Source organism: Cynocephalus volans, chromosome X (genome assembly GCF_027409185.1).
Source record: "Cynocephalus volans isolate mCynVol1 chromosome X, mCynVol1.pri, whole genome shotgun sequence".
Taxonomy (NCBI): domain Eukaryota; kingdom Metazoa; phylum Chordata; class Mammalia; order Dermoptera; family Cynocephalidae; genus Cynocephalus; species Cynocephalus volans.
This window is the reverse complement of record NC_084478.1, coordinates 105013637-105037657: the sequence shown is the minus strand read 5'-3', so window position 1 is coordinate 105037657 and position 24021 is coordinate 105013637. Positions and strand designations below refer to the sequence as shown.

The window sequence follows — 24021 nt, the reverse complement described above, 5'->3', positions numbered from 1 at the left end:
TTAATTTTGAAATAAAAGTACCTCATGGCATTCATTGTATTTTCTTTTCATGCCCCAGATTTTGATTATTCACATAAAAAAATTAACAATCACTTCTACAATGAAAAACACTAATTGCTAACAACACAAATTAAATGCTGTCGTTTTGACTAAACATACTAATCAAAGATCGCAAAAGAACTCATGCAGTTAGAACATTCACATATGCCTCTGGCAAAAAAATGCAAATATAGATCAACTGTATTAATGAAGAACAAATGCAAGGATATATTCAAGCACAACAGTCCCAAGTATGGCGTAAAAAGTTGTATAAACAAGTTTATTTTAAATGATATTTTGTGATTTTAAAGCAAAATGGCATTAGGACTTTTATCAAGCTGTACATCTAGCCTCCTCCCCCACCTTTCATTTTTGCTTAGCCTGATCACAAAATACCAACTTGGGCATCAAAGATTTGTTTTTGTAATACATTATAAGCACATGCATTACAAACCTCTGATAATTTTCAAAGTAATAGTATAAAAAAAACTGGAAGCATGCCACACTAGAGATTGTTGGGCTTAATATATATCACCTGGAATATCTTTTAATATGTGTCCATTAAGTTGCAGCTTTCAAAACCCAAATCGATAATCACAACTGTGGATGCTCAAGGGTGATACCGAAAGTGGGACTAGGATGTTCAGAGCTGAGCTTGAACTCTAAAAGGAAATGCAAGCATGGTGTACTTCAAATTAGGTAGATAAAACAATATGGGATGCGTTTCTTGTTTCTATTTTTATTCAATAGAACAATTATAAATGGAGATGTAATGGCTATTACTAAAGCCAAACACATATTTAAGCAATTTCTAGATGTTCTTTTTCTAACATTCACATACATAATAATTTACTAAAAATTTACCTATAGAGCATATAAAAATACTTACTAATATGTTTCCACATAATTTCATATAGAACACATAACAATTAAATGTATTTACACTTAGTTTCCTCTTAAGTAATAACTTGCTTTAGGTCTAGTTTTCCACGTTGAAGGGGAATGAATAAATTAATTGGAATGCAAATCTATCTAACATTGGTGGGTCATATTATCAGGTGATTCACAAACTCTCTTCAGAAAATCACAGAAGCCAGGCATATCTAATATGCTGACCATTGCAGAAACAAAACTTTTCCTTATTATTATGTCACAATATATTCTCCCTTAGACATTCATCATAAAACTTAAATGCATTCAAATATATTTGAAAAATAGGAAAATAAGTTAAATACTGTCATTAAATTAGCATGAGAACTTCACGAAACATGAATATCAGTTTGCATGATGAAAATATTCACAGTAAAAATATCTGGTTAAATGTGTACTTTAGTTCTTAATTAGTTCCAGACATTGTTTATACAACCTATAAGGTATGTAAACATATACAGCACAATGTAAAAATAGGCATGTATAAAAGCAATATGCTATAAATATTCTCTATTAATAATATTCCAAAGCTATTAAATTAAATATATATGCACAGGAGGATACTTCACAAAGTTCATGGAAAGATTCATATCTTTTAATTTTATTTTCCTATGAACTTTCTGAAGTATGCTCATATTACATACACATATATAGTTATATTTATGAAACTTCCTTTCAATCAAATGTCACACCTTGAAAGATATATTCATAAAAACATTTAATGAATAAAAAATTTCATATAGCGCAATAATATGACAGATATACTATATAAGAAAATGGAAATGTACCACTAAAGTTTTATATTTTAAAATATGGAATATCATAAAATCACTGAATTACAGCGCTATTATGTGAAATACTGTAAATATGCTTCAGTTGTTATTTAAACAGACCTTCTGTATATATATGAAAGTATTTTTTTCAGAATCTCTGAAACAATTTTAAGTTTTTATAATATAATGTACTTCAAAGAAAATCAAAGTACATTACCAGTACACTACTGATTACCTATCAAGCAATCACAATTGAGTCTTCAAAAGAATAAGAAAAGGTTTGTCAGTCTTTTAAAAGAAAGGATGCCCACTGAATACAAACACAATTTCTTACTATGTTTTTCCTTTACACATCTAATTTACCTAATATTTACTTGATTTATTTAACCAAATGAAAGGCAGATGGAGATGACTTCACAAGAAATCAATGTAAATTAAGTACAGAGCAAATACTATTTTAAAAATCACTGTAGAGTAACAACTCATTTATTCCAAATTAATAATGCAAATTTATCATAAATGAATTTTCCATGTAAATGAAACATAAACTCCCTTAAAACACCAAAATTTAACCACCAGGATGGGGGGAACTTTGAAAATAAATTTTTACAGAACGTAATTAAAATAATTGCCTTGTCTTGAGGATCCTGACAATTATTAGGAAAAATGTTTCACCCTACTATAATATTATGATGGTCTCAGGGTTACTGAAATACTAAGAACCATTTTTCCCTAACACTTCACGGTTCTAGATAGATATAATTTTTGATTCGTGTCCCAACAATTAATATTGGCCCTAGCCATGTGTAATGTGCTGCTTTGAATATGCTATATTCTAGAAAACTAGGGAGTTTCTCTTTTTAGAACTGTATGTGAAATAAGAATAAATAGGAAAAAAGGACTTTAAAGGCTCATCTATGAATAAATTACCAACCTTAGGTGCATATGTAAAGGATGTTTAACGTTACTATAAATTCTAGTGGTTTAAATTTAAATATTTCGTTAATTAGATAGTAGTTGACATGTGAGGAACATCTAGTATACATCGAAGCATGACTACTCTGTCCTGCTCCAAATTGTGATAATTAAACCACAAAGACAACAGCAGTAAAATCTATGGTACTAAAGAAATTATCTCCAGTCTTCTCAAGATCTGTTTGCCTGGATTGTGATTCTCATCCTGTATATCAGAAAGATCTGGGAAAGACTTTTTTTTTGCCCCACCCCCAATGTGATTTTGACAATCTTTCTTTAGGAGGACATGCCCAACCTGTTGGTTGAGAATCAGAGCCAAGTTTACTCATATTGAGCTCCATGGTCTTAGAGAGAGAAAAATTTTTTGAGAATCCCTGCAGGTGTACTCCAAAACTTTAGGAGCAGAAACATGATGCTTCCCACTTTTCTCTTGCTTAAGAGAGTACCATTCTTAGAGTACCATTTTTAAGCAATGTTTCTAGAATATACTAATCAAAATTCTATGCATACTTATGCTGAATACAAATGAAGTCGATCTAAGTTATCAAAGAGGAAATCAAAAATTTTTAAATGAAAATGGAAACTGCAAAAAAAAAAAAAAAAAAAAAAGTGTCTTGCATTTATTTACTCTGCCTCAAGAAGTACTTTTGTCCGAAGAGAGAAAAATGCTAAAGTTCATCAGCATAATAAATGTGTACAATCAACTTACTGGCAACATTGTTTTCAGTCCTGAACGGAGGAATTCATTCCTTAAATGTATTCGAAAATCCAGCTCATAAGGAGAAGTGACAAGAGCATTTATAAACTGCATGCAGGCCACCTGCAATCAGAAAGCAAATTTTGTTAAAAAACACATTTAAATAAATTAAGGAAATATTTACTTAATGTATTCAGATAATGTATTCACTAAAGGCATATATATTATAAAATAAAATAAATACAAATATTTCCACAAGTATAATGATGATGATGACTTTAGATTATAAATCACAAAATTAATAATAAAGTTTCTGATGTCTAAAATAATTCTAACAAAGATGTGATGGGTGGTCAAGTATGTTATCCTTTACTAAATAATATGAAGGAATATTGAACTCCCTCTAAGAAACTCAAACTTCCAAAAGTGTGCATTTAGAGCTCTTGATTATGAAATGTACCTCTCCTATCCAGCTGTCCTCAGAGTACACATGATTACAAACACTTTTCAAAAATAAATCAAATAAAATTATAGAAGAGGCAGTCTTTTCCCCAATGTATGTTTTTCTTTCCTTTGTTAAATATCAGATGGCTGTAAGTCTGAGGGGTGACTTCTGGGTTCTCTATTCTGCTCTACTGGTCTGAGTGTCTATTTCTATGCCAGTACCATGCCATTTTGTTTACTATCGCTTTGTAGTATAATTTGAAGTCATGTAGTGTTCTGCCTCTGGTTTTTTTTTTTTTTTTGCTCAGGACTGCTGTGGCTATTTGGGGTCTTTTGTTGTTCCATATGAATGTTGAAATTGTTTTCCTCATTTCTGTGAAGAATGTCATTTATATTTTGATGGGGATTGCACTGAATCTGTAGATTGCTTTGGGTACTACAGACATTTCCACAATGTTAATTCTTCCAATCCAAGAGCATGGAATATCTTTCCATCTTTTTGTGTCTTTAATTTCTTTTGATAGTGGTTTTTAGTTCTCATAGTGGAGAGTTTTCACCTTCTTGGTTAAATGATTCCTAGGTATTTTATTTTTTTGTGACTGTTGCAAATGGGCTTACTTTCTTGATTTCTCTTTCTGTTGGCTCATTATTGGAGAATATAAATGCAACTGATTTTTCAGCATTTATTTTGTATCCTGCAACATCACAGAAGTTATTAACCAGCTCCAGGAGGTTTTTTTTGATAGAGTCTTTAGGTTTTCTATATATAGTATTATGTCATCTGCAAATAGGGACAGTTTGACTTCATCTTTTCCAATCTGGATGCCCTTTCTTTCTTTCTGTTGCCCGATTGCTCTGGCTAGTACCTCCAGTACTATGTTAAATAGAAGTGGTGAGAGTGGGCATCCTTGTCTTGTTCCTGTTCTTAAGGGAAAAGCCTTCAGTTTTTCCCCATTCAGAATGATCCTGGCAGTGGACTTGTCACAGATGGCTTTTATTGTGTTGAGATACTTTCCTTCTATACCTAATTTGTTGAGAGTCTGGAAAAATTAGATATCCATGTGCAGAAGAATGAAACTAGATATGCACCTCTCACCATGTAATAAAATCAACACAAAATGGATTAAACGCTTAAGTATAAAACCTGAAACTGTAAAATTACTAAGGGAAAATATAGGTGAAACACTTCAGCAACTAGGTCTGGGCACAGACTTTATGAACATGAGCCCAAAAGGACAACCTACAGAGTGGGAGAAAATTTCCACTAACTATGCATCTGACAAGGGATTAATATCCACAATATACAAGGAACTCAAGCAATTACACAGTAAAAAAAAACAAATAACCCAATTAAAAAATGGGCAAAGGAGCTGAATAGACATTTTTCAAAGGAAGACATACAAATGGCCAACAAATACATGAAAAAATGCTCAACATCACTGTCATCAGGGAAATGCAAATTAAAACCACATTGAGATAACATCTCACCCCAGTTAGACTGGCTATAATTAAAAAAAAGAATAACAAATGCTCTTGAGAATGTGGAGAGGAGGGAACATTCCTACACTGTTGGTGGGACTGTAAATTAGTACAACCACTATGGAAAACAGTATGGAGGTTTCTCAACCAACTACAGGTAGATCTTCCATACGATCCAGCAATCCCAGTTCTGGGTATATATCCAAAGAAATGGAAATCATTATGTCGAAGGGATAGCTGCATTCCCATGTTTATCGTAGCTCTGTTTACAATAGCGAAGATATGGAACCAACCTAAATGTCCATCAATGGACAATCAGATAAGGAAAATGTGGTATATATATACACTATGGAATACTACTCTGCCATAAAAAAGAATGAAATTCTGCCACTTGCAGCAAGATGGGTGAGCTTGGAGAAACTTATGTTGAGTGAAGTAAACAAAGCACAGAGGGATAAATACCATATGTACTCACTCATAAGTGGGAGCTAAGAGAGAAAGAAGAAAGGGAAGACAGACCACAGTGGTGTGTTGGACTTGCAGAGGGAGAGAACATACCTAGGGATACAATGTGGAGGGGGAAAGGGGAGGGGGAGGGAGGTTGGGGATAATTGCGGGGATAATTGGGGGGATAATTGGGTGGGAGACACGGGGTATAATCACAATTTCTGATAATGGACATGCTGCCATCACACCTTAAGCACGAGTGGTGACAATTTGATCTGTATCCCATGAATATTCATAACCAATAAAAAAAGAATCCTCCTAGAAAGTAGAAAAAAAATGAAATAAAATAAAATTATAAAAGTACCCTAATATTGAACAAGTAACAGTGATAACTTGTAGAAATTATTACATTGATTTATACTCTCTCCATCCTTACTGGGATGTATTTGCACAAAATATAGAGTACTAAATATATAATTAAGATGAATTAACTTACTAGATCTGAAAAAAATTAATGCAAGGGAATTAAAATCAACTGGAAGGTACTGTGACACTAATACTGATGGTGTATTGCATAATAAAGTATGTATACAGACTTGTTTTCAAATGAAGTGTTTCACTGATTATACTGATACCAGAAAATGAGTTTTGCTTTTGTTACCTTCTGATTTTGAGGTTCCCTATTATAAAAGGAGACTTATTTTCTGGTAATTGTAAACTGAAAGTCAATCCACAAAATTCTAATTGACAAGTATTCCATACATTATTCTTGAATAGGACTTCTGGAAAATGATGCTCAAATCTAAGGCACTGGCTAATAGTTAAACTGAAGAGCTGCACATTTAAATTGATTATTTTTAAAGTATGTAATGAGTAGTAGAGTACTCAAAGAGCTGACTGCAAGGGCACTCTTGGAAAATAGCAGACTTAGTAAAGATGTTAAGTATATCTAGAATGGAACACAAATAATTCAATACTTATTATGGGAAAAACACATCACCAAAAAAAAATATTTCAAACATATTTTGACTTGACTTCTCCAGACCTATTATTATGATAGATTTAGATTTCTGAGATAGGGAGAAAAGATTACAAGGTATATTACATATAAATTTAAGCTGCTTTTTGGGAGATTAGTCCATCTACCTCACATACAGGTTCAAAAATCAAAAGTTGTGTGCTTTAAGGGGGATGATTGAGGTTGTTTCTAATATTACTAGATATCTCAATGATAATTCAACAATGTAGTCCAATTTCTATGGATGTTCAAATATCAAGATAAAATACTTAGACAACTGACTACGTATTTGCCATAAACTTGAGATTACGTTAAAAGACATATCAGATAAGTTATTATGAAGCTTATGTCTTAATAGATTACTTAACCTTCTTATTTACAATAAAAAATCATGTAAGTCTTCATATAGTTTCAATAGACTGAGATGTAAGTTTGCATACTGTACATGTCTATAACTATATTATCACTGTATTTGCTTGAATGATTCTTGTTATGTTACAACTTTGACATGACCAAACAAGCCAAAGTACATGTCCAATCCAAAATTAATAGAGAGAAAAGTTGCCATCTGCTAGGACTGTTTTTGCCGGAAGAAATTCTAGCTTAATGGCTTGTATTAATACTCTACCAGTAAAGAGAACATTTCTGTCAGAAACAAGTTAATGAGTCTTCCAACTGTACCTTTACACAAATAAAAGTATTTAGATCGGGAGATAATAAAAATAATAAAAGTTGGTAAAACTAATGAATGTATCAACATCAAAATAACTTTAATAAGATAAATGTTGCAATGCTACTAAATACTTTATATATAATGTATGAATATATACAGATGAATACTAAAATAAAGAAGTTCCATCCATTGATTATAATATAAATTAATTAGGAGACACTTTGAAATCAGTAGTTTAAACAGGTAAAGGCACTGGTTTAACAATGCACCATTTACTATTTATCAAATTCTATTAGATATCTAATTAATTACAAATAACATAAAATGGATAGTTGTACTACCATGTCATTTTCCAATATAATCTGCTAAAGCAGTACTCTGTTATATGTTATTTATATTGTATGAATGTCAGAATGAAAACGCCATCTTAATTATTTTCATTCCTTTATGCTACTATAAAATTACTGTCCTTTACAGAGAATAGAAACAATATCAATCCAAAATTGAAATAAGTGTTACTATTTACAAATAATTAAATTTTTAAAACATAATTTGCTTTAAAAGCAGAATATATTATGACTTAATCATAAACATGAAATATCCATTGTGTGGATTCTGAATTCATAGCTAAAAAAACCCCAAACTATCATCATTGTCATTATTTTTATTATTATTAGTTATTATATAATGTATTAGGTGCTTTACGTAATTCGCCATCTAATCTTATCCTCATAAAACCCACACGTGGCAAGTATTACTACTATCCTTATTTCACAGAAGAAGCTGAGGCTCAAAGCAGATAAATAACTTACACGAGGTCATACAGAAAGGAGGAAACTCATGATTCTAAACTGTATTACTTTACTACAAATATAGGACAATTTCCAGCACACTCCAGATGTCTTATAAACTCCATTAATAGATTCATTCATACAACAAAAGATTTTACAGATTGGTAAGATGATACAATTTAACTAGCGCATTATTCTAAATATACTAGGAATATCTAGCTTTAAAACTATAAGTTAATTAGAAAAACATAACAATTATTTTAACAAAATGTTGCCTAGTATATAAAGTAGTTATCATAATGTAATGCAAAAAAAAAGGCAAAGAGAGAAAATGATTCTTGGATTGGGTTAAATTCTACTTCATATACATTCTGAGCACTAAAGTATGGACAGCATTCTATCATTCAAAATAATGGTCTTTCACTCCCTCTCCTTTACTTCCTGCCACCATACTCCCTACTCAACATGCATATGCATGGAAACACGTGCACACACGTTTGCACACACACATCATGCACACACATATACAATATAGTACTACTATTCAAAATGGGAGCCACTAATCACAGTTTAAATCTAATTTAATTACAATTAACTAAAATTTAAGATTCAGTTGCTCAGTTTCACTAGCCATAGTTCAAGTGCTCAACAGCCACATGTGGCTAGTAGCTATCATATTGGACAGCAAAGACATAGAACACTGCAGAAAGTTTGACTGAATAGTACTGCACTGAAGATCTTAAAAGAAAAAAGGCTTCTGGCCTAATCTCTAAAACCTAAGCTCCAAAGAAGTACAAAACTCACTCCTGAATAATGAAAGTTTCAAAATTGGTATGCTCAACTTCCAATAATATGAATCTTTACATTTTGTAATGATGAATATATTAATTATCCTGATTTGAGCATCACATGTTGCATACAAGTATTAATATTCAACTCTGTACCCACAAATACGTATAATCAATTGTTTCAATAAAAAAATTTTTAAAATAAAAATATATAAATCTTTAAGAGTATGAATGAACTCAGATTGTCATCTTACAATGCAAAATCAATCTGCTTTCCAAAAAAAAAAAAAAAATCCAACGCCAGAGATAGAAAATAAAAAATAGGATTCTAAGGCTAGAGAAAAATAAAATACTATGGTCCAATATGTTCATTTAAAGGTAAAGATACTAAAAACCCAAGATCACACAGCTAATAAGCCCCAGTTATGGGACTAGAACTCAGGCCTCATGACCTTTAGTCTTGGATTCTTTCTACCACACTATAATGTGCAAATCTTGTCTTACTGAATATCATTTTTCCTTTATACCAGAAAGAAAATAAATGTCCTTGAATTGAATATCACAAAATCCATTATCCAGATTTCCTGTGTTGTTTAGTTTCTTAATAATGGCTTTAAGTTTCAAAATAGTCCACCATATCTTTTTCATTTTTAAACACAGCTTCTGTGAGAATTAAAATTTAAAAATCACAGGAAATCAGTGAATTTTCTATGTTATTCATAAACAAGCTAGGCTAGGACCATGCTTCTGATGTTTAACTGGTAAATATAAACAGTTTCTGTATTTGCATATTCAATGATCTCCTTATATCATTAGAATATGATATATAGATACAGTTAAAGATATAGGTATAGATATAAGCTATTGAATGACTGCATAAATATATGTAGATTAAAACCCACCAATTTTGTGCATGTGATACAATAATTTGTGCCATGTACAATTATATACTAAATTGAATTACTATCAATTTTTCTACCACATTATGATCCTTCCTCTATTGTAGTAATATATTCTATTTCTATAGCAATCATCTACATCTTTTAATCACAAGATGCTATTGTCTTCATTCTAGAGGGTACAGTGCGGAGGGTAAAATATCACAAAATAGATTATAAACTTGCTAAAGGCAAAGCTCACTTGTATTTATCTAGGGTTTTCTTTGTAACTCCTAACTGTCCCCAATAAAATGGTTAAAATATAGTGGATGGGTAACATTTAAATACTTCAAAATTTATTGGTATGAGATATATCATTACAAGAAGAAATTGCTTTTAGTGTCTTACCTAAATGATAGAGAGAAGGAAATATTTAAACATGAATATCTTCACCACATTACTGGGAAAATGCTAGAACTTTTTATTTATTTTAACTTACCACCTTTGAAAACTATACCAACATCTGTTTGATCACAATTCACAGAGATATGGAGTACAGTAATTGCCAACCCTAGGGCATTTTCAGACAGATTATCCATATTGCCATTAGCTGTGACAAACTGTGCTTTTAAAATTTTATTGACACTGTCACACACTTGACCTTATTAAGTACTCTGTTGACATTAACAAGGTCTTTCTTTATCCTAGCCCAGCAAGAGTTAGGAAAAAAAAGATGGTTTAAGTCAAAATAAGTGCCAACGAAGAAAGATACAAATGTACAGAGCAAGTTACTTAAGCCAAGAAATGCAGAAGGATTCCAGGCAAAAGGAAGCCATGTACGAAGGTATGGAGCTAGAGGGAAGAAACAGCATAAATGTTCAGGAAACGAAGCACAGTACAACTGGACCAAAAGGTGTATGTAGAAGAGTGGTGACATATGAGGCTAGAGAAAAAGCAACAGCCAGATGACTAGGCATTTTGTGTGGGCTAGGACTAGACTTTAATCCTAGAGTCTGTGGGAAACCACTGTAGAATGTTAAGCAGTGATGTCACAAGAATTACATTTCAGAAAGAAAACTTTGTGGAAGATGATTTAAAGGGGGCTAGAATGAAGGATAGAAGATATTAAAGAGTCAAGGGAAATGAGAAAATAGTAAAATGTGACAAAGCCCCGAAATAAAGAAATGACAGTGGGGGTGGAGTAGGAATACATGCCAAGGAAGGGAAGTACAAGAAGGAGGTAGACTTTATAGGATTTGGTGACTGATGGAATAGAGGACAGAGGACGGGTAGATTTGAAGATGACTATTAGGTTTCTGGTATATGCTAATTGGTGGATAATGCATAGGTTAATCAGGACTGGGAATATGAGAAAAAGGCTGGTCAAGATTGGAGGGGGGATTGGAGTAGGAAGGAGAAGGATAAAGAAAAGAAAGATAAGTACAGTTTAGGACAATATTGGATGTGAAATCCAGTCAGGAGACAACTAAACACATGGGGTCTGAAAGTTGGGAGAAATTTGGAAGAGAAGAGCTCAGAGAGCGACATCACATATACTTGAAGGCCTGAGGATGGATGAGACGGCCCAAGGATCATCAGAATGAGAAAAGCAAAGGACCAAAGGACTGAGGATCAAACTCAAGGAATCAGCAAATTAAAGGGCTAAGCATAAAAATAGGAGATTTTAAATTAAACACAGAGGTAAAAGAAAAACAAGAGCTTAATAACAGGGAAGTCAAGGGAGGAGAGAGCTTTAATAGAGAAGTGGTCAACAGCACCAAATAGTGCTGAAGACGACAATATGATGACTTCAAGTCATTTGTTGCTTTTTTTATATTATGGAGATCACTGGTGACCCTCCATTACTGAAAATGATAGATTTGACAATTATTCAAATTTGAAACAGATTTAAAATAAAAGGCAGCCATGTTTTTTAGTACTAAAAAGTGACTACACTGTACAAATATCTCTACATAGATACCCACTGTAGTAACCTACTTTAAAAATGGCAGTAACATAAAACTGTCAATAAATAGAACAAGCTTCCTAAGTAATCTCAGGCATTCATTCATTCCACACTTAATATGTAACATGGTCATTCCCACAAATTTTCTCCTTTCATAAGTTGCAGCACCATTTTTTCTTATAAATGTACTTCTACTGACAAATTACAAATGATTTGTTCAAAGCTACTCCCTCATATGTGATGTTAAGAGTATACTAGTAACTAATTTATAAGTATGTTCAGAATAAAATCTCAACACTCAAAAACCACTGCGGAAGGAATCAAGCTACGTAGAATCAGTCCATAAATTGGAGAGTTTACCTGTTTAAGTATCAACATCTGCTTTCACATGGAAAGGCTTCTGAAATAAACTACATAATTCCTACATTCTTAAACAAAATACATTAGATATAATTGAACATTCTCTTGCTAACGCAGGGACGTCATTAAATATGTGAGTTAGTCAGCTATGCAGTAACACAGAGATGCCCTCCAGAGCTACTGAGGTATGCAGGGCTACTTGCCCTGGCACTAAATGAAACCAAATGTTATTGTTTGCATTCTAGTATCAGTCTTTCATTACATTTCTATCTACTTCTCCCTTGCTACTAGTCTTTCAGTTGTTACTTCTTGATGATCTCAGTACACCAGTGGGAATAAAACTTCTCCCAATATTACAACCTATGCTTCTAGTCTGCTGTGGATGGAAAACAGATAATTGGGCTCATTTAAGATTACATAAGAAAAGAGAATAAATAGGCTCTGATTAAAGTCCAATAGGTCTTTCTTGCCATGAGGCTTACTTGACAGACTGGGTGAAATTCTGTAGGCTGCTCAGATTGTTTTATTTTATTTCTTTTTTGGTTCTCAGTTATATTCCAAAAAGAAAAAAATCTATTAAACACATGAAGTCTGGATAAGTGAAGCTATTACACATCAGGAAAAGGCATATTTACTATTCTGTTTTTGTGTACCATATCTATTTACAACATGCACAAATCTCTTTATTATTTTCAGTACGTTAGAAAAGTTTTAAAATGTATTAAATCATGCTAACACAATTCTCCACATAGTTCCTGAAATGCTGAAGGACATGGCACTTTTCAGACTAATAGTAGCCAGTGAAGACTGGGGCTGTTTTGATACTACATCACTGGATATTAACAATTATTAATGGTCAGTGTACCCTGGCTTTTCCTGCCTGGCTATGTAGAAATCAGTTTCAACTAGATGTTGGTATTACCTCACTCTGTCTTGTTTTGTGAAGTGACTGGCAAACTATTCTGGCCTCTATTTTGACCTAGTGGAAGCCCTGATTGCCTTCCATCCTGCCATAATATTCCTTTTCTATCAGCAAGGAAAATTTCTGGAAAATTGTTACTTATCCTTCAAGGCCCAGTTAACATATGACCTCCTCACTGAAGCCCTCCCAGATTTGTGCAGGACATATCTAAATTTGCCTTCCCTTGTGCTCTCATTAAACATTACCAGGAAGAAAGGAATATAGGTGGGCAAGGGTAGGTATTTCCGGTGACGTGTTCTACATGGTAAAATATTTGAGGGCATTTCAAAGTCTACAGCATATATGGAAAACACCAGGCTTAATATGGCTGAGACATATGGTACATTTGGAAAAATGACAGGCTCAAAGGCCAGAATGTTAAATTGGGGTAACACTAAAAAAGTTCATATGTCATGATTGGGCTTTTCACCTTTATCAGGTTACCAATGGGTCATGAGCATAGGTTTTTAAGAATGCTAACATGTTAGAATTACATCTGTTTTTTTAAGGATAACTGACAACAGTGTAGAGTATTTATCTGGAGGGGAAGAACTATCAGTATGGAATACTAATTAGGAAACTGCTGGAACAATATTGATGGGAGAAGAAAACGGCAATGGGGGTAGAGGGAATGGGTTAGATTTACAGTTTATACTATACAATAAAACTAGATGATTGATTGGATTCAGGGGACAAAGAAGAATAAAGTCTTGAAGAAAATTAAAGATTGGGTAGAAGATGATACCTCTATAATCTAAAATTAGAAACAAAAGAAGAAGATTAGACTTCTTTGGGGGGAATCAAGTTAAGGGGAAGAGATAACAAGCTCAGTTTTAATATAAGAGGAGATACAGTGTAGTAGTTAAAGCATGTGTTCTGGAGCCAGACTCCCTGGTGCCTAATCTGGGCTTTGCCTCCTATTCACACTATAACCCTAGGAAAGTTTTTTAACCACATATGAGCCTCAGTTTAGTTATCCATAAAATGGGGGTACTAGTACTATCTCTCACAGAACTGCTATGAGGTTTAAATGAGATAACATACGTAAAGTACTTAGAACACTGTCTGGCTCATGGCTTAGAAATGCTATTTTTAATTTCTTATTTTTATGATGCCAATAAGATATCTTGTTAGGCATTTTGACATGTAAGCTTAAATGGAGAGAAAGGTATGAGCTAAACTTATGAAGCTGGAGAATCACTAGAACACAGTTGGACGTTAAAGCTAGAGAAGCAATTGAGAACATTCAACGAGAAAATAAATATGTATATATTTGTGAGTGTACATACATCTATATGTATATATGAGGGGTCTTCAAAAGTTCACGGAAAGATTCACATTATCTTTCAATTCTATTTTTCAACAAAATTTTTGAAGTATCCTCATACACATGTGTACACATGTATGGACACAGAATGAAGAGGACCAAGGATAGAACATAGGAAACAAAATACCTGAAAAGTAAGAAGAGGAGAAACACTTTAAAAAGAGAGAGAAAACAGAGGCAGTCAGAGAGTAAGGGTGGTGTCTGGAAAGCCAAGGAAAGTAAAATTTTCAAGGAGGTAGGCGATCAATAGTGCTAAGTGATCAGGATTGGAGAGGGGCCATTGGATTTTGAAATTAGAGGATCATTGTAGACCTTGTTGAGAACTGTGAGAAAGCTGAGTTGTGAAAGGTAATTTAGAAAACAGTGAAAACAAGTATAGATTATTCTTTTATAGATGTAGACTGTAAAATGAAAAAGAGAAATGAGAGGCTATTTAGAAGGGTAGGTCAGATCCAAGGAAGGTGCTGTAGTATGTAGGAGACTGGAGAATGCAACTCAGCTGAAGGGAAGTCAATGAAGAGAGAGCACATGAAGATGTATGATTGATCTACTTCGTGAACTACTGAAAATAAAGAAAATCCTGTCACAGATACAAAATTTCACTTTAAAGATGAGCTAGAAAAAAATCTGTGAGAAGTTAATAACCTGTTTTTTTTAAAAGGTATATAGGTGTTATTTAAAAATATAATTAGTCCTGTATTTTAACGGAATTACTTCCTAAGACTGTAATAACATTTTGAGAAGTCTCAGGATACTACAGAAATAGAAAAGTAATTCTGTTAAAATACAGCACTAATTATATTTTTTAAACAACAGATTTAGACTTTTGTTTTTCATTTCTATATTCTGAATATATTTTTGAACTTTTGGAGGATATTTTTTATTCACATTAAATAGTCCAAATAAACAAACCCACTTCACAATTCTTGTGAGTACTAGGCTCTGTATATAACAAATTACTAATTTTTCCAGCTCATTAAAATAGAAAATTTCAAATTGTGGTTTGCATATGTTTGCATATATAATCAGTATTCAACATTTTCTTGAATGCTTAGTGAGCTGTCTATGATTCTTCCATATGTTACTTGTTAACAACTTACCACTTTATCACTGCATCACATCCCAGCTTCTGAAGGCTAGCAAATGTCAATCCCATCTCATTGTCTGGGGTGAACAAAACTCTTCGATGGAGGTGTCATTTTAAAGGACAGGTAACGCAGTGTACAAATGTTGGTATCACAAAAACCTGGGTTAAAATCACAGCTCTACCCCTTAACAGCTGTATGATTTTGAGTGGGTTACTTAGCCTCCCAGCAACTCAATTCCCTGATCAGTAAACTGGAGATAATAAATAACTCAGTATTGTGGTTGAAAATTCATTTATAGCAGATTTAAAAATATATAAACACACTTGGCCCACGTTTGGCAAACTAAGTATAAAATGTAATGAAAACTTTGAATATAAGTAAAATACTTAATTCCTCCTAAACAAACATTGCAAGAGAAGTACAAACTCATACATATGTCTGCAAATCAATGAAATTTAGTTAGGCAATCCCAACCACAGGAACAAGTACAAAATTTTCAAGAAGTCATCTAAAAAAAGAGTTTTCAACCTTTAAGTAGAGGTGTAAAATTTTATTGAGATTAAATTTTATAATAAGAAATGTATTACAAAAGGAAAACAATGGAAAAAATATCTCAATTTTTTAAAAATGTAATACATTTGACAAAAATGGCACACCATAAAAGTTTATCCAAATGCTCATTATAGTTGAAATAGGAGAAATAATGATTAACAAAGATCCTTAAATATTTGGACAGGTATTATAATTTTGTAACACTACAAACTCTCTTTAGACAAGCCAATTCATCTATCTGATATAGTTTCAAAGTCTGGCAAAAAAAGATGCCGATATGTCATAACAAAATAAAGAAAATCAATTGTGTTTGTTTCATATGAAACAAGAAACTTTAATATTTCAACACTCACAACTAAATAATTTGATAAAATTAAACGTGGAACCATCTTCTCTTTGCTGAACAACATGAGAGCTTAAAAAATATTTCAGAGAATTTTCCATAATGCATTAAATGGTATATGCTGTCTAAAAGAAAGAGATTATTAGCATGAGAGACCAAAAAACCATGGGATCAAATTCTGACTCTGCTACTTATAAGCTCTGTCACCTTAGACAAATTATTTAATATCAATCAGCCTATTCATTTGTAGCAAAATGGAGATGATGTTAATACTTATATAGCTGGGTTACTGTGAAAATGAAATAAAATAATACATGCAAATTAAAATGTTTAGTCCAGGACCTCGTGCCATAAATATAAACAATAAATATGAGTTCTCATCCCTCAAGAACAATGTTATCTTTCACAAAACAAGTCATTTCCTGAAACCTTCTAAGAAAAGATTGTGAGTTTTATCATTTTCTAAAGAACACACTTAGGCTGGGTCTACACAGGGCTATCAGATGTCCCCTGACCTAAGAATTGCAATTCAATATCCTCTATTCTGGTGAGCCAGACCTTTGAATGTTGTGTGAATGGCACAAAGACAGATGTGTTTAATTTTCTGAAATCTCTGCAACAAGCCCACAGACTTCATTAACACTTGTTAAGATAAAGGCATTGGCTAAACTCCATGCTCTTTTGCCCCAATTATTGCTAAAGCTTCAATTTCCCTGGTTTATTACATTAATTACTAAATTTCTACCCAAAGATCAATGATAATTATAACTGCCATATTTATAATAACTCAGAAATATTCTTCCTTAATTTTAAAAAAAGTTGTTATTCTCACAAACAAAACTTCTAGCAACAGGAATTTTATTTTTACATTTCATTCTACTTAAATGCCAGCTAAAATGGAGTGGTGTCATACAAAATGAGTACTCTAAATATAACTCTAGAAGCAATTTAAGACAAAACTAACTCACCTGTAATTGCAAGGCTTCATGATTTTGTAATCCTTCCACAATTGGTGAAAAGCGTTCCTTGTTATTTCTTTCTGCTGCCGTAGTTATAGCCCCTAAAAGTTTGTCTAGACTGTAGAGGGAAAAAAAACAGAAATGAGAAATACTTCTTACTCATACACTGTGAGCATAAGTTATTCCTTTCAGTCTTCTTTATTTTCTTTCTGCTGTTTGATGTTTACATAGACCATTACAATTTCTAAATTTATTTTTATAATTGGCAAATATAAATTGTATATATTTATAGTGTACAATGTAATGTTATGAAATATGTATACATTGTGGAGTGGCTAAATCAAGCTATTTAACATATGCATTACCTCACATACTTATCTTTTTTTCTGTGGTAAGAACACTTAAAATCTGCTCCCTTAAGCAATTTTGAAGTATACAATATATTGTTTTAACTGTAGTCACCATGATGTACAATAGATCTCTTGAAGTTATTCCTCCAGTCTAACTGACCATTACAATATAAGAACTGTGAATTTTCTATAATGCATTGATAGTTTTAAATAATTTTAGTGCATCAAAATAAAAATTCAATTAAAAAAATCTTTAGGAAAATAATTTTTCTGGGTGACATTTTACAAAGAATACTTAATTGATAACCACTGAAATTTAAATTTTCAGGTTTGGTATCTCATGTGTTAGCATAGATATTAATATCACTTAAACATAATATGGCATCTTCAATTCTTAACAGTTCATTCATGTGTAAACAGACTGTAATTTTATAATAAAGTGCTGGAAAGAGTGAATACTTTTAAAAGAACTTAAAAATCAACATCCTTTGATAATGGAACAAGACAAAAAACTTAAAAGAGAAGGCCCAGGTCATTAAAGAAGCATCTATAATTATCTTGCTCTAGCAACTTATTTACCTGAAAAAAAAAAAAAAAAAAAAAAAAGGCATCTATCTCCATACAATGTCTAAATCAAATTAACCTCTATGTAGTATACTGCTCTTATCAAATGATATCTGAAATTATAATTATAACAATTATACAAGGCTAAGTTGTATTTTATGAATTAAGTATTGAAAATCTAATTGACTAAAAAATATTTCATATTTCTTATTCTTATAATACCTAAGGAAACCTTACTTTTACATATGCTATCTCATTCTCAGTTTGTTTTCATTGAGCAAAGATTTAATGCTTTATGATAATATTTTTGCTCAGTGTTCACCTTCTGGTTTCTAAAAACAGTAGCTAGCACTAAGCAACATCTTTTTTTATTCTAACAGTTATGAGAAAGTCAACAGATTAGAACATCCTTAAATCTTTGCATAGCCCAGTTCTGATTCATATTAAAATTATTACTGTCACACAGTGTTCAGAAGAAATAGTTTATGTCCTTAATAGATATTTCATTTTTTATCACAATGGTTCCTTACAAACTGAACTTATTAATGACATAAAATCAGAAATTTTGTTTCTGATTCAATATTATTTCCATAAGAAGATATAATCTAATCCCTATTTGACAACTTGCTGAATTTGGCACGTATATACACTCTGAATAATTATCAACAACTTTTCTTACTTTTTAACAGGTTAGTTTATTTCTACTCTACAAATAATTACTTCATCTTTTTATTTACCATAAGCAGATAAAGTAAAATACTATTATAAAATAAAAGTACAAAAAAAAGTCAGCTAGTCAATTCAATTACTTAAAGAAGTCAAACTGCATGATATGCAGCGTGGGAGGGTGGGTGGATGTCTCAAAATTTCAGTCACTTTTGTAGTGATTACTTTACCTTCATCAGGACAAAATTCTATTTATTCACTTTGAATACAACTTTGAAGAATTTCCCACATTAGGAATCTAATTTTAAACCCAGTTTTCCTAATATCAACAAAGATGCTAAAATATAAATAGACAAGATAAAATTGCCAGTCAAAAATTTTCCAAAATCTAATACTGTTTTCATGAAAGTTATCTACAGAAACAGAACAAAAGTAGGACTTATTAATTTCTTGAGCTCATTTTCTATGCAGTAAAAATAGCAATACTTACATGTTCTCTTCTCCAACAATGCAAATGGCAGAAAGTATCTTTACTATTTCAGTCATCATGTTGGGTTGTTTGGGGTCAATCGCCCTTGCCAATAGTAAAAGACTTCTTTCATCTCCTAGAATCCTTTGCAATCCAAACTAGAGAAAACAAGGAACGTTCATTCAAAATATGTATGGAACATATGAACATATCTTTCGTTGAAAAACAACTTACAATAATTTTCCAAAAACCCACACCTCCAAAAATGAAGTTCTACCAAATTATATGAATGTTCTTCAAATGCAGTTATTTATCTTTGTTTTTTATTTGAAATGACTGCATCTGGGAGTTTTTGCCCCTTGATCAGATATGATCTCCATTAGCCTGCTCTAAAATTTCCATAAGGATTTGGGAGAAATATGAAAACAATCAATATTTCTTCAACAAAGAAGAATGTATAAAGCACATACTAATAGGATTTTCTACAGTAATTCTACTTATGTCATTGGGTCTCCCAGGAGATGTCTGAAATTTATGGTTAAATTGTCCAATATGTTTGTATGGAAAAGTAAGGTGAACAAAAAAAGGTAAAATGTTAAAATGTGCTTTTGCATACTATATGCCAGATTAGAAAGCAACAAACCTCAGTATGTATTTTCCCATACCTTCTCTCTCTTATCTTCCCCTTTTTAGACAGTTGTGCTACACTACAAAAGCTATGAACCCAAAGAAATGTCACCCAGGCAGAGAAGACATCATTTTCATTTATTTTCTAGGTATGAATACATTGTATGTGCCTGTGTGTGCATGCGCAAATTCTAACAAATATGTAGAGAAAGGCTCAAGAAAGTCTAAAATGGTTTTTTGTTACATTAAGATGGTAATAATTTCTTTAATCTTTGTCCCATAAATTATTTTTCAGATTTCTTATGAAATATGTTTTTCACTTTACAGTCTAATGATGAAATCTGACAATATTTCATCAAAGCAAAATTGCCATTTCAAGCTAAATTAAGTCCCGAACATGAATAGTTCCATGGGCCTAATTAAACTTCTAAAGGAACTTGGGGGGTGCAGGAAGGGATATAGCTAAAGCTCTTAAATGTGACTTTACCACAGGTCATAATAAATAAGGAAATATACAGAGACAAGGCAAGACAAAAGACAAAAGGAAAAAGAAATGGGAGAGACAATATTGGGAAAAAAGCAAAGAAAACAAAAGAGATAAGTATGCATAAAGGTAGCCAGTAGACAATTAAAAAGTAAGAAATATAAGTGAAAAACACATGCGTAAAACTGAAAGATGGATGATTACCATGCAATTATCAACCTTAAAATAACAACTTTAAAAATCAATTAGACTGAGAATGAAATCATTTAAATTTTCAAAATTTCATTTATTGTTTAAACGTACTTTCTTATATATAAGAACATACTGAAAATAAAAATGAAGCCATGAGAAACATATCTGGAAAACCATCAATCCAAACATCAGAGCAATATTACAGCAATGGAAGTTAGGGACAATGGGTTGCTGTTTTATGATCCTCTTAATACATGAATTGGATAAGGGAAGAGTTTTTGACGTAGGTAATCTAAACTCCATGGGGCCAAAAATTTTATGTTTAAGTCATTTCAGGTGAAAGTTTCATTCCTTGATTCAATTTATTCCAATATAAAATGGATATATCACAGTATATTTTCTATTTAGAATGCATATTTTATACCTATTGTTTCACATGCCTATAATTTAAAAGATCCGTTTTTCCATGTTCTGAGCACCTATGTGCAAGATATTAAGATGGCCTAACTACAACTTAACCCTTAGTTTAGAATAATCTAAGTCAAATCTTCACGTTCTCCAAAACTGCCAAATTCTTAAGTAACAAGAAACTATCAAAGTACATCCTGTGGGAAAAGGCTCTATATAGGAATTCTCACTAGTATGACTTTCTGTAGTGACTATCCTGAATACAATTACAGTAGTCCCCCCAAATCCATGGGGGATACATTCAAAGATCCCTAGTGGATGCCTGAAACCACAGAAAGTAATGAACACTATATATGCTATGCATGAATTTCTTTTTCCTTCTCCACAGTTTCACGGATAGAAGATTCATTCCTACCATCGATCTTAGCAACCTCAGCATGTAACTTTTTTTTTTCTTTCCTTATCAAGTCGAGAACTCTCATTTTTTCACTTAAGGGAAGCACATTACAACTTCTCTTTGGCATATCTGAATTGCCGGCATCACTATTCTTGGGCTCTGGGGCCATTATGAAGTAAAATCAGGGTGATTGGAACACACACTGTGATACCTGACACTTGATCTGATAACCCAGATGGCTACAAAGTGACTCGTGGACATGCAGCGTCTACAGTGGGGATCCACTGGACAAAGGAAGGATTTACGTCCTGGGCAGGACAGAGCAGGACAGTGCGAGATTTCATCATGCTACTCAGAATGGTGCACAATTTAAAACTTATAAATTGTTTTTTTCTGGAATTTTCCATTTAATATTTTTGGACCACAGTTGACTGCAGGTAACCAACCATGGAAAGTGAAACCGCAGATAAGTGGGAACTACTGTACATGGTATTCTGGAAAGCTGTGACAGTTGACAACATGAGTTGATAAGAATTAAGGACACAAGGTCCTATAGCTAAATTTACAGATGAGGGAACTAATAGCCAGAGAAGTCAAGTGATTTTCTGAAAGCCACTCAAGTTAGTGGCAAAGCATGAGCTATATCTCCTGATTTCTAGTACTGTGTTCTCCTTCTATTATGTCACTGTTTCCCTCAGTTGAAGAACGATTTATCTTGAGCTTTAGGGAAGCAGTGTTCATTAAGTGCTTTCTTATTAGGCATCTGACTCTGAATAACTTTGTAGCCAAATACTAAGAGCACAGAAATTGAGATATTCTGTACTAGTACTGATGGATGTAACTTCCAGAAACAACACAGTTAGTATATTCTCTGCGGGAGTTTCATGTCCACTAGCATGCATCCATTGCACTTGCCCATAATATTCTTTGCTGATACATGTATGTATGATATATATACATACGTATATATAATTCTATATGCTTAAGAAAGACTGCAAATTACTTAAATAAACAATCTTATTGCACTGGTTATTAATAGCTATATTTCACATTTGACAATTTCTGGTTATTGTTATAATTATTTATTTCTATTAAGTATTTTGAGATTATTAAAATATGACCTAAAGGGAATCACGTAATTAAGTTAATTAGTCAATGGTATTTTTCCTATAGGTATATAGAGCAATAAGTTCTAAAATAGTAACAAAAATAGTTCATAAAAAATCACTATAACTTCATAACCTGAGCCAGACTATTTTTAGAAGAAAAACCACTGTCTAAAATTCATAGGATCCCTCATAATGCAACTGGTATTATACATATACAAAAACAAAACCCTGCTATCTTCCAGAGATGTATTTTATGTATGTTAACTTACTGATATTAACTGAACATAAAAGAAAGAGAAATCGTAACCTTACAATGTTCTTAGCAAACAAATCAAACCATACCCTTAAATTTCCCTTTTCAATAAAATAAAAACTCTCTGGAAATGGTATTTAACATATGACATTTAAATTTTCCTACTACCATAAAAGAAAAAAAAAAGTATTACCTAATTTGGGAACAAGAATAATATGTTTAGATGACCACAAAAACCTACGAATAAATATTTTGTGAAGCAAAGTATATTTTAAATAATATTTAAATGGAACATGATGATTTCCATCATAAAGACCCTTTTGTAAACTGAATAAGCAACAACTATTTTGTCAGTTTCTTACTGCTGGGCAAGTCCTCACCTTTTGTGACAGAGGCAGAAATAAATACTTCTTACCTTATTATTCATAAATGCTTTGAGGCACTGAATAAGTTTATACTGATTCTTCTTGTCTATATTTTCTTGCCTAAGCAAAAGAAAAAAAAATTATGTTGCACTTAAAAATTTCCCCTGTGGTGAAATTTTTTAATATTTATTCTTACTGTTTTTTGTCCAGAAGCTTTTCCAGCACATCCAATAAGAGTCCAAGACCTTCATGGCCAAAGTTGTTAACCCAGCTAAGAAATTAAAAAAAAAAAAAAAAAAAAAGTATAAATAAATTTATACATTTAAAACATTAAATATCCAAAATTAAATTTAGGTTTTCATATCTGATCATTCTGTGTTAATATCACTTGTCATTCTTTTTTCTACTCCCATTCCTTCAAGTATTGACTCTATAAGGATGACTCAAAGATCTTTACCTCAATCGCAGACCTCCCTTCACATTTTACATTGCACATTACACAGCACTGCCTTGGTTGCTTCTCCATCATCATATACTTTAGCCTGAATTTATAAACTGAATTTATCTCCCTCTGTCTTCACTCTCCTAAATCAACTCCTTCTTCATGCTTCGATATTCTGTCAATAACATCAACTACCCTTTGAACCTT

The 24021-nt window shown here is 32.2% G+C and overlaps 1 protein-coding gene across 2 annotated transcripts in view; it reads right to left on the bottom strand.

Annotated features, from left to right (window-relative positions):
* The window catches only part of DIAPH2 (diaphanous related formin 2), an 834932-nt gene that overhangs the window by 587530 nt on the left and 223381 nt on the right, over positions 1–24021 (bottom strand). For both annotated transcript variants that reach the window (XM_063083053.1, XM_063083052.1), the window contains 5 exons: positions 23569–23643; positions 23423–23492; positions 19559–19695; positions 17498–17606; positions 3427–3537 (listed from right to left, as the gene is read on the bottom strand). In XM_063083053.1, the coding sequence (XP_062939123.1) occupies positions 3427–3537; positions 17498–17606; positions 19559–19695; positions 23423–23492; positions 23569–23643 (502 nt within the window). The remainder of the gene's footprint in view (positions 1–3426; positions 3538–17497; positions 17607–19558; positions 19696–23422; positions 23493–23568; positions 23644–24021) is intronic.